This window comes from Palaemon carinicauda, chromosome 7 (genome assembly GCF_036898095.1).
Source record: "Palaemon carinicauda isolate YSFRI2023 chromosome 7, ASM3689809v2, whole genome shotgun sequence".
Classification (NCBI taxonomy): domain Eukaryota; kingdom Metazoa; phylum Arthropoda; class Malacostraca; order Decapoda; family Palaemonidae; genus Palaemon; species Palaemon carinicauda.
Window position 1 is genome coordinate 31,617,442 of NC_090731.1, and position 11,338 is coordinate 31,628,779.

The window sequence follows — 11,338 nt, forward strand, 5'->3', positions numbered from 1 at the left end:
AAATGGTAACGGAAATAAATACAATTGTAACTCAAACTCCTAAAATCCTTTTTGAGTCCTGACTACTTTTAAGCAGATGTCCCTTTTATTTTTTTTTCTTTACATGTTTTAATTTCATTTTTTTTTTCACTTTTGCTCCGATTTGCATTCTGCTTTAGAACGTATAAATGTGTCTTTACTTATTTCTTCCATGTCCTTTCACATATGTTATTTATTAAATTCTTGCTCTAATAAGTATTAAGAGTAGTTCAAATAAGATGACCAGATTTATCCAAACACTGTCACTACCTAAGTAAATAGTTCGCCAGAATATTTAGAATCTTTGACTGGTTTCCTTATAAGAAAGTTTTCAAGCTCAGAAATTTCTTAAATTGAAATATCTTAATGGCATAATAATACACTATACAGTATTCTTATTAAACAAACCTTTCTCATCACTGTATAATGTATCTAGTTTTTCTTTATGTATTTCATCATCTATTTCTGTATAGCGCTCTTCAAGTTTCACGAAACCTTAAAGTTTTTTTTTTTTCTTAAATTCCATTTATTCTACAATGAAGGGAGGATATCGATCAACTTTATCGTCTGAGAAAAAAAAAAGTTTCCACACTGATTTAAAAGATAAACATGTCACGTAATATTACCCCCAAGCACCGGCAAAGGTTTCCACATTGATTTAAAAGAAAAATATGACACGTAATGTAATCTACTCACCGACAAAGGTTTCCACATTGATTTAAAAGTGAAATATGTCACGTAATGTAATCTACTCACCGACAGAGGTTTCCACATTGATTTAAAAGTAAAACATGTAACGTAATATAATCTACTCACCGACAAAGGTTTCCACATTGATTTAAAAGTAAAATATGTCACATAATGTAATCTACTCACCGGCAAAGGTTTCCGCATTGATTTAAAAGTAAAATATGACACGAAATATAATCTACTCACCGGCAAAGGTTTCCATATTGATTTAAAAGTAAAATATGACACGAAATGTAACCTACTCAGCGGCAAAGGTTTCCACATTGATTTAAAAGTAAAATATATCATATAATGTAACCTACTCACCGGCAAAGGTTTCCACACTGATTTAAAAGTAAAAAAAAGTCACATAATGTAATCTACTTACCAGCAAAGGTTTCCACACTGATTTAAAAGTAAAATATGTCACGTAATGTAATCTACCTACCAGCAAAGGGTTCCACATTGATTTAAAAGTAAAATATGTCACGTAATGTAATCTACTCACCGGCAAAGGTTTCCATAATGATTTAAAAGTAATATATGTCACCTAATGTGATCTACTCACCAGCAAAGGTTTCCACGTTGATTTAAAAGTAAAATATGACACGTAATGTAATCTACTCACCGGCAAAGGTTTCCACATTGATTTAAAAGTAAAATATGTCACGTAATGTAATCTACTCACCGGCAAAGGTTTCTACACTGAATTAAAAGTAAAATATGTCACGTAATGTAATCTACTCACCGACAAAGTTTTCCACACTGATTTAAAAGTAAAATAAGTCACATAATGTAATCTACTAACCAGCAAAGATTTCCACACTGATTTAAAAGTAAAATATGTCACATAATGTAATCTACTCACCAGAAAAGGGTTCCACTTTGATTTAAAAGTAATATATGTCACGTAATGTAATCTACTCACCGGCAAAGGTTTCCACACTGATTTAAAAGTAAAATATGTCACGTAATGTAATCTACTCACCGACAAAGGTTTCCATATAGATTTAAAAGTAAAATATGTCACGTAATGTAATTTACTCACCAGCAAAGGTTTCCATATTGATTTAAAAGTAAAATATGACACGAAATGTAACCTACTCACCGGCAAAGGTTTCCACATTGATTTAAAAGTAAAATATGCCACGTAATGTAATCTACTCACCGGCAAAGGTTTCCACGTTGATTTAAAAGTAAAATATGTCACGAAATGTCACCCCAATCACCGTAAAAGGTTTCCACATAGATTTAAAAGATAAATATGTCACTTAAGGTTACCCCACTCACTGGCGAAGGTTTCCACATTGATTTTAAAAGATAAATATGTCACGTAATGTTACCCCACTCACTGGCAAAGGTTTCCACATTGATTTAAAAGATAAATATGTCAGTAATGTTACTCTACTCACCGACACGAGTTCAGTAGGATGGTGAATTATATAATTTCCACCATGTATGACAGGCACTCGACCTTCGGGATCTCGCCACCACACCAGAGAGGGTTCGGGCCAGGCGTTCACTTTACATCGAGGGTGGCTGAGTCTCCTTATAGGACGGGCACCACTGGAGCAGAGTCGATGAGCAGAATCGACGGGGGATAGTTAGTCACTTTGACATAGGATTTATTCCTTTCAACATGTAAATGTAATTGTGAGTATATCATTACGCAGTTGAATTAATTTTCTATCGTAAGAGAAGTTAAGGACACGTTTTAATAATAATAATAATAATAATAATAATAATAATAATAATAATAATAATAATAATAATAATAATATTAAAAATAATAATAATAAGAATAATGATAATAATGATAATGAAAATAATAATAATAATGTAATAAGAAATAGAAAAAGTTCATTACAAGATTAACACCAGAGTCAGCAATTACCTTCAATAAAACTTGTTAGAAAGAGGTTCTAATTTTAGAGTACAACAACAACAACAACAACAATAATAATAATAATAATAATAATAATAATAATAATAATAATAATAATAATAATAATAATAATAATAATAATAATAATAATAATAATAATAAAACAAATATTCATTGTGGTGTATAGCTGTTAAAATTAGGAAGTTTTCTACGCAAGGGCCCAGCCTTAATTCTGAATCCTACTATTGATGTGAAATAAACATTAATTCTTATCTGTAAAACAACAGATGAAAGATAATGATAACACTTACGAGATATCCTGATGGTCTTAGAAGCTTGCATGGGTGTTCCATAGCCGTTGTCTGCATAACACGAAATTTCGGTCATGTTTCGGGTCACATTGGGTACGACTGTTACCATATGTCTTGTAACATTCTGAAAGCAAAGTGAAATTTCATCTAAGTTTTCATTCAATTTGGTCATGGCAACTGTGCGGGCATACATCGCTAACTGGTATTCAGTACAATTATCGCTTGGTCGTTAAGTCGAAATTAGGTATATTAATAGAAAAAGAATGAATAATTTCACATAAGCAGTCAAGAAGCAGGAGGGTAGTATTCAATCGTAGGGAGGAAAGGCAAATGGAGACAGTTAATATATAATTCCCGTGATAAATTATATATAAAACCAAACCAGCTCCTTATAGTGAGCTTTTCAAAAGGAAAGTAAGATGGTCCAATCGGTGGAACTTCAAAAGTCCAAACTTGCAGAGACTGTTTTTATGTTGAACAGGCTGACATGAGTCTCTTTTATAGTTTATACATGGAAGATTTGTTGTAATATTATAACTATTCTTAAAATAATTTCTTTAATGTTTCATTAGTTCTATTGTAGTGCATTTCCTTTCCTCACTGGACTATTTTTCAATGCTGGAGCCCTTTGGCCTATAGCATTCTGTTTTTCCAAATAGGGTTGTAGTTCAGCTAATAATAATAATAATAATAATAATAATAATAATAATAATAATAATAATAATTTTAACCTTCACCCTTAACTCCTTCGACCTTTGCAAAATAGGGTACATCCAACGACTAGTTGTGTTCTTGGCTTCACTTACAGAATTAAGGGTAAATCTCATCAAGAACCTCCAAAAGACAATATGTTACCCGTACATAACCTCACTAGCAAATAGTTACCTGACAAACAATAATAATATAAACATACGTGGTACTTTGCTGCTATCCCTATTTCCATCAATTTACATCAAACAATAAAACAAGAGATGGTTGTGTGATTTTAATTTAAATAGTGTGAATATTCAATGGTATTATATAGAATAGTAGAAATATTTTTATACAAAATAGCGACATTAAACCGAGAATTTTTAGATATAAATGTATAAGCTTGGAACTGGATGAGATTTTTAACTGAATTCATACGATGAATTGCATTAGCGGTGCGAACGCACATTTTCTTCTCAACGGTATGAAAGATCAAACTTTGTTCATAATATACAAATTGTAAAAATGATAGTCATATTATGAATACAATTGATTTAATGTGATTTTCACTGCTCAAGCGAGGCATTCCATGACTCCGCCATGGTTTGTACCCTGAAGTACATCCGTGTCAGTAGATCTGATCTTTGGCTTATTGACATATCGATATGGTCGCCGTTTCGAATGAGCCATTTCCATTTATCTTGCGCCTCTACTTCATTAATTCCCGTCTTTATATATATATATATATATATATATATATATATATATATATATATATATATATATATATATATATATATATATATATATATACTGTATATATATATATATATATATATATATATATATATATATGTGTGTGTATATATATATATATATATATATATATATATATATATATATATATATATATATGTATATATATATATATATATATATATATATATATATATATATATATATATATATATATATATATATATATATATATATATATATATATATACAGTATATATGTGTATATACAGTATATGTTTATGTGCGTGTACATATATATATATATATATATATATATATATATATATATGTATATATATTTGCCAAGAGTTAAAAAGAAATCCATATTCAAGACTTAGTATTATCACTTACATTTACCTAAGAAAAAGATCCTAATTTACCTTACCTGGTGGATCAGCTGCCCAGAAATGTATCGGGATACAGTGGGTGGGGGAGAGCCCATGGCGATGCAGAGAACAGTCATGTTTCCTCTTTCAACAATCAGGTTGATTGGATGGATTGTGGGTTTCTGAGGATATTTATAAGCATCATCAGTATTAAATCTTGACTAAATTTCCCAATGCTCTACAATTACATTTTTAGCCTAAATATTTCGATGAATTGAAAGTTCTTCATTATCATTATTTTATATTATCTAAAGTGTCCAAAATCATCTGTAATTACAGTTTTTCTTCGATCAGCCATATATTTGAATGCATTGAAAGTACATTACAAAACTATGTCGAATTAATGTAGAGTTCGTAAGAGAGAGAGAGAGAGAGAGAGAGAGAGAGAGAGAGAGAGAGAGAGAGAGAGAGAGAGAGAGAGAGAGAGAGAGAGAGAGTTTATTTGATCTAAATCAATCCCCTCGACAAATGCAGGATATGCAGGATCTGTCCAAGCAAGAAGGGTTTCAGAGGGTCTGCTCTCCCCCATGTCGTTAAGGGCTGTGACGAAGATTACATGCTGAGTGTTGGGAGTCAAGTTTTCCAAACGAAGAGCCGTTGCTCCTACGATGTGCTCGTTGTATTTACCTGGAGTCTCGTCAGATGTGACAGCTTGGTAATGCATTTTGTACCTGATAATGAAATGAATGAATTTTGTTAATTGATCAAAAGCTTACCATGTATTTTTAAAGATACTCTATAAGAGAAGACAGAAGTAATTGGATGAATGTTTATCGTGAACACGTATTTATTTTTAGGAGATAGTCTGGATATTCGCTATGTGTATTAGTCGAGTTTTAAATTTAAAGGCCGCTCATGATTAGCAGAGACAAGGGAAATTGACATAGCTCTAGCAAGCAGGCCAATGCCCTAGAGACTGACCATATATACATATGATCAGCACCCAAGACCCCTTTCCACTTATGGTTGGGCCAGGGACGGGTCAGACAATGACTGCTGATAACTCAGCAGATAGACCAGTAGGCTCCCCAAAACCCCCAATTCTCAACTTACAAGGATGGTGAGGTTGCAGACACCAAAAAAAAAAAAGATAACGAGTTTGAGCAGAACTCGAACTTTAGTTTTGTGAACTTCAGGCAGGGATGTTTTCGTTTTTAATCTAGAGGGACAATCAAGTAATAACTCAAGTTAAAGCAACTAAAATTATAAAATGTACTACAGTGCTACAAGCTTTGTATTAGCTATCAGGACACCTACTATTGTAATACGCCTTTGGGACCGTTTGTGTGTGCGTGTGTGTGTGTTTTCCCTGGCAAAATCCTTACCTATTATTTTGAGATTATTAACAATTTTCTTCATTAAGGTCATCAATATTTTATGACATCCTCTTCAGTTACCAAATGGATGCCGTGTGTGAAGTGCTATTGGGATTTCAATCTATTCAGGCATTCCATTATAATCAAAACAACCTCCTCATTGACTCAAAGGCATCCATATGTGTAATTAGCGCTTTAGGCAAATACATTCAATTCATAAAAGTATCTAAGGCAAATGTTAATTACTTAAATTATCTAATTTATAGTTTAATGGTTTAATAAGTGATACAGTGTCGTGAGAGGGATCTTGGGAGTGCTGGAAGGGGGTGAAAAACAGAAAATAGGGGGACCTAACCCCCTAGGTTATGTTAGGTGAACATGGTTAGGTTACGACATAGGCTTGCTTCACACAAGCTGATTGATACTTCGCGGTTCTGTCTGCGTGGATTAAAAATCAAATGAGATCAATGAGGCCCTTCACACGCTGCAGGTCGGAGGAATTTCCAAGCGGTAGTGTTTTATTAAACGTGTTCATTGCTAATCCGCTTGATTCCAGTGTAGCGGCTTATAGTAACCAGGACTAATAGAGTTCACAATTAATCCTGATAGAAACTACAAGGCCACTCAGGGAAAATTCTCTCGCGTGATGACATCCCTCCTAACGAGCGGAAATATTTACGCACGGGAAAAATCCGCTCGTGTGAAGTGAGGCATACTCCCTGTTATTCCCTGTGCTCTGAATCTTCAACCCCCCAACCTCCCCCCCCCCCAAAAAAAAAAAAAAAAATAAATAATGGTTAGGGTTCCCAAAACACAACTGAAATATGTACTTTTCCCGATCGCCTAGGCGTTATTCATGAATAATAGTTATCAATGTCTGGTAATATACATTTCTTGGGGTTTTCCCCGAGAAAGGAATGGTTTGCACAAACAATAATAACAATAATAGTCATCATCATCTCCTACGCCTATTGACGCAAAGAGCCTAGGTTAGATTTCGCCATCTGTCTCTATCTTGAGCTTTTAATTCAATACTTCTCCATTCATCATCTCATACTTCACGCTTCATAGTCCTCAGCCATGTAGGCCTTGGTCTCCCAATTCTTCTGGTGCCTTGTGAATTAATCTCTCTTGTGGAGTGCGAAGAGCATGCCTAAACCATCTCCATCTAGCCCTCATCATGCTTTCATCCTTATATGGCACTCGAGTAATCTCTCTTATAGTTTCATAGACAATTGTGCAAAAAATACTGAATAATCAGTAGGAAATATTTATGGTTCTTGCATTCAGCGAAAAATTAGAATACCATATCGCTACTCAAAAAGCAAAACAAATATGTTTTTCTTCTATGTATCTTCACAACGGAAAAAGGAACAAAAATATCTCCTGGAGATTAATTGTGTTAAACATTTTCAAACAACAATGAAATAAATGAGTCAATCTTAATTACACAGATTTCTCCAAGTCTTCACAACCGCATGATGGTTTTTTGAATGTTTTAAATTTAATTTAAATCACGAGTAAAGGTTTTCGATCTTAGAAGTAAGCAATTTATTTTGATGGAAGCTTAGGGGAAACGTAGGAAAATGCATAACTATAGAGTAATGGACCCTAGGTTCAACGCAAATTTGCACTGGATCTTCAATCACAAAATAAAGACTATTTAGTAAGTTTACAAAAGAACCCCGAAATTATGTGAACAAATGAAATTGTCATAGAGAAACAAAACAACAGAAAAATTTCTTAGATTTAGGGCCATTTTTTTTTCCATTTCAATAACCTCAGATTCTAACTCATCTTGAATTTCTAAATTAGATAAAAAAAAAATAGCTATAACATGTAAAATCCAGTTAATTTAACTAAGAAAACTGTAAACCATAACTGATAAAATAGAGGTGAAGGGTTAGGAGATCCTCCAGCATATAAACCTGTGTGATAAGTAGTTGGTTTACTCACTTGAATCTATCAGTGGGCAAGGCCAAGATGGGAGGCTGCCAGCCAATTGTAAGCGTGGTAGCGGTCTTGGCTTCCAGCACAACGCTATGGGGTGGCGAGGAGACGCCGGCGATGGAAGTGCCATTGGCCGAGTCCGATGTGATGTTCACTGTAATCACGGACGACGGCAGAGATATTCCTTCTTCAATCGCTGCTACCACGAAGAAGTTGTACAAGGACCCTTTCTTCAGATCTTTAACTTCTGCCACTGTGTCTGTTAGATTCATTGTCTGGGAGGAGAAAGTTAATGGACGTGTGATTCAGTTTCTAAGTCGATCAATAATTAGAATAAGCTACCTAGATTATTATGCACTTATTGAAAACGATGTTCTCTTTTCATCTGCATCATGTTTATAAAGAAATTGCTTTTATTGAAGGTACTTTGTTAATCTAACATATATTCCGACAAAGTGATAAAATAAACAAATAAAATTGCTAAGCAAACCAATAATACAATTTGTTTTGTACAGAAAGAGGTCTTCACTTATCAAAAATTAGCTTCCAATACGTGATAAAAAGAGTATTAACAAAAATACTAAAGAGAATTGAAAGGGGCTCACATTGTTAAGAGCGAAAACAACATGCGAGGCAGAATGTTTATCGACTGACTGATAGTGAAGCTGATACATAGTTGCGTTTGGACCCTCTTGAGGTTCTTGCCACACCAAGGTTACAGAATCGTCTGTAACCTTGGTTGCATGAAGGGTGGTAATTGGCCCAGGAAGTACACCCACACCTGGAATAAAGAATGAACGTATTTAGATGTACACCGACACATGGAATAAAGCATGAATGCATTTAGAAGTATGTCTGCACCTGGAATAAAAAAATGAATGTATTAAGAAGAAGTACACGCACACCTGGAACAAAGAATTAAAGTAGTTAGATAAATGTGTGCACTACTTTTGGAGCACCATTTGTCTATGTTGCGATCATTTCACAGTTCTGAACTTGAGAACAATTGAAGAACTTATGGAAAAATATCTCAAAGCTAGTCAAATATATTGTGATGTACTAAACATGGAAGATACTCCAATTAGTTTAGCTTACGTGAAAATACGGACATTGATCTCTCCAAGATGGGATGAATATAAACTGAGTTTCTTCAAGGTACATCATGGTGTAAAAAGTATCTCAAAAAGTAAAAAGAACTGTGATGTGCTAAAAATTGAAAGTATTCCAATTAGTTTACGAAAAAAAAACACTGATTTCAATCTATCCAAGAGGGAAAGAAGATAGACTAACCTTCCTCAAGGCACATCATGATGTTAAAAGTCTCTTAAAGTTAGTAAAAAAAAATGTGATGTGCTAAATGGAAAATATTCCAATTAAATATTTTACGTGAAAACACTGACTTCAATCTACCAAGAAAGAATGAAGATAAACTGACCTTCTTCAAGGCACATCATGATGTTTCCAATGTAAGGCATACAGACTGTAGGCGTGGCCCGATCGGCCACAAACGACCCCGAGCAGACACCCATACAGGCAGCTGGTACGCCCCTCCTCTTGCAGCAGGGACGATGATCCCGCCCACCCACAGCACATCGTAACATTTTGGACAGCTCGGGCTGTGCAACTGGTGGCTAATTTACGAACGTGGGTCATACGTGCCCTGGTAATCACAAAGGGGCATGCATCCAGGGCTTACAATTGACCTGCGTGCAGCACGTCGAGATGTTGTAGGTCGTGTTTTGCAGGCGCTGTTCGTGTATTATGGTTGGGGTTATTGAAAATGACACGCTCCGACTGGTCACCTGGTCCATGTTTGTTCAGAGCTTGGACGTAAACCTCGTACTCTGTGCCAGAGACATAGGTTTTCTAAGACATACGGGGCATGCTCTGAGAACCCAATCGAATAAGTCACGTCTGAGAACCTGTGATAAAAGAAGTAAGTCAAAATGCATTAGGTCATTCTCCTGATGAAAGAATATAATGTTAATCAAGCATGAGTTAGTATGTTTGAAATTTATGTAATGTGAATATCATATTGATAGCTTGAGAATGGGGAAGAGATTAGTTATATAATAATAATTCAAGAGAATAAATAAGTTGAAGGTTTATTCTTTCATTATTCAGACCCATTTTCTCATAAAGCGAAACTTTTAAGATAGTTACAAGAAGAGAGAGAGAGAGAGAGAGAGAGGAGAGAGTAAGAGAGAGGAGAGAGAGAGAGAGAGAGAGAGAGAGAGAGAGAGAGAGAGAGGTTTGGCAAGGTAAGATACAATATAAGTTTCATATTCCGACCCATTTTCTCCTTCAAGTAGCCTCTCAGTAGCCCTCAAGAGACCCAAACTGTAATAAACCTTGAAAAATGCTCATATGGCGAGTTTAAAGGTTTAAACGCCACTCATGAATGGCAGAGGTAAGGGACATTGACATTGCTCTATCGAGCAGGACAATGCCCTAGAGACTGACCATATATACATAGATCAGCGCCCAAGCGCCCTCCATCCAAGCTAGGACCAAGGAGGGCCAGGCAATGGCTGATGATGACTCAGCACATAGACGTTTATGCTCCCCCAAACCCCTCATCCTTAGCTCACAAAGATGGTGAGGGTGCAATGACCAAAGAAACAAATGAGTTTGAGCGGGACTCGAACCCCAGTCTGGTGTTCACCACTCAGGGACGTGATCACATCGGCCACAACAACCCTTAAAAAACTAAGTCTGTGGTTCAGATTTCAAAAAATGTAGGATAATTTCCATAGGTCACAGCATATATCAAAATGAAATCATCAAGACCACGTAGTTGTATTGTTGATCAAAGCGCAACTAATCATTCGAAACTATTAGGTTAATTATGTTAAACATTTTCAAAAAACATGTTTTTTCTAATTGGTGTGTTAGCTTAGCTAGTAAAATTAATAATAATAATAATAATAATAATAATAATAATAATAATAATAACAAAATCAATAATAATAATAATAATGATAATAATAATAATAATAATAACAATAATAATAATAAATCTGTTACAAAATTTTCTAGCTCAATCTCGGAAATGACTAACGCCGAGGAACTTTAGACAACAAGACTTAACCTTATTCTCACCAGAGACTATCACAGGTCGGCTCTGTCAAGGGTCTTGAAAGCATATGATATGAGGTTACGGATTCTCCAAGTAGGTCGGGTTGAGACCAGCTGATGAGCGCAAAGGTCGGATGGATGTTTGACACAGTGATGGCCTTTGGGGGTGCCAGGAAG

The 11,338-nt window shown here is 34.8% G+C and overlaps 2 protein-coding genes across 4 annotated transcripts in view; one reads left to right on the forward strand and one right to left on the reverse strand.

The window, feature by feature from the left end:
• The window catches only part of LOC137643740 (myomesin-3-like), a gene marked incomplete at its 5' end in the record, with an annotated part of 19,232 nt that extends 7,898 nt beyond the window's left edge, over window positions 1-11,334 (reverse strand). The window contains 12 exon segments of the mRNA XM_068376440.1: window positions 2,944-3,067; window positions 4,817-4,939; window positions 5,278-5,488; window positions 8,090-8,358; window positions 8,689-8,864; window positions 9,519-9,696; window positions 9,698-9,745; window positions 9,747-9,779; window positions 9,781-9,855; window positions 9,857-9,937; window positions 9,939-10,005; window positions 11,186-11,334. Of these exon segments, the coding sequence (XP_068232541.1) occupies window positions 2,944-3,067; window positions 4,817-4,939; window positions 5,278-5,488; window positions 8,090-8,358; window positions 8,689-8,864; window positions 9,519-9,696; window positions 9,698-9,745; window positions 9,747-9,779; window positions 9,781-9,855; window positions 9,857-9,937; window positions 9,939-10,005; window positions 11,186-11,334 (1,534 nt within the window).
• Window positions 1-11,338, forward strand: part of LOC137643911 (Ig-like and fibronectin type-III domain-containing protein 2) — a 274,344-nt gene that overhangs the window by 185,312 nt on the left and 77,694 nt on the right. The gene's annotated exons all lie outside the window — the stretch shown is intronic.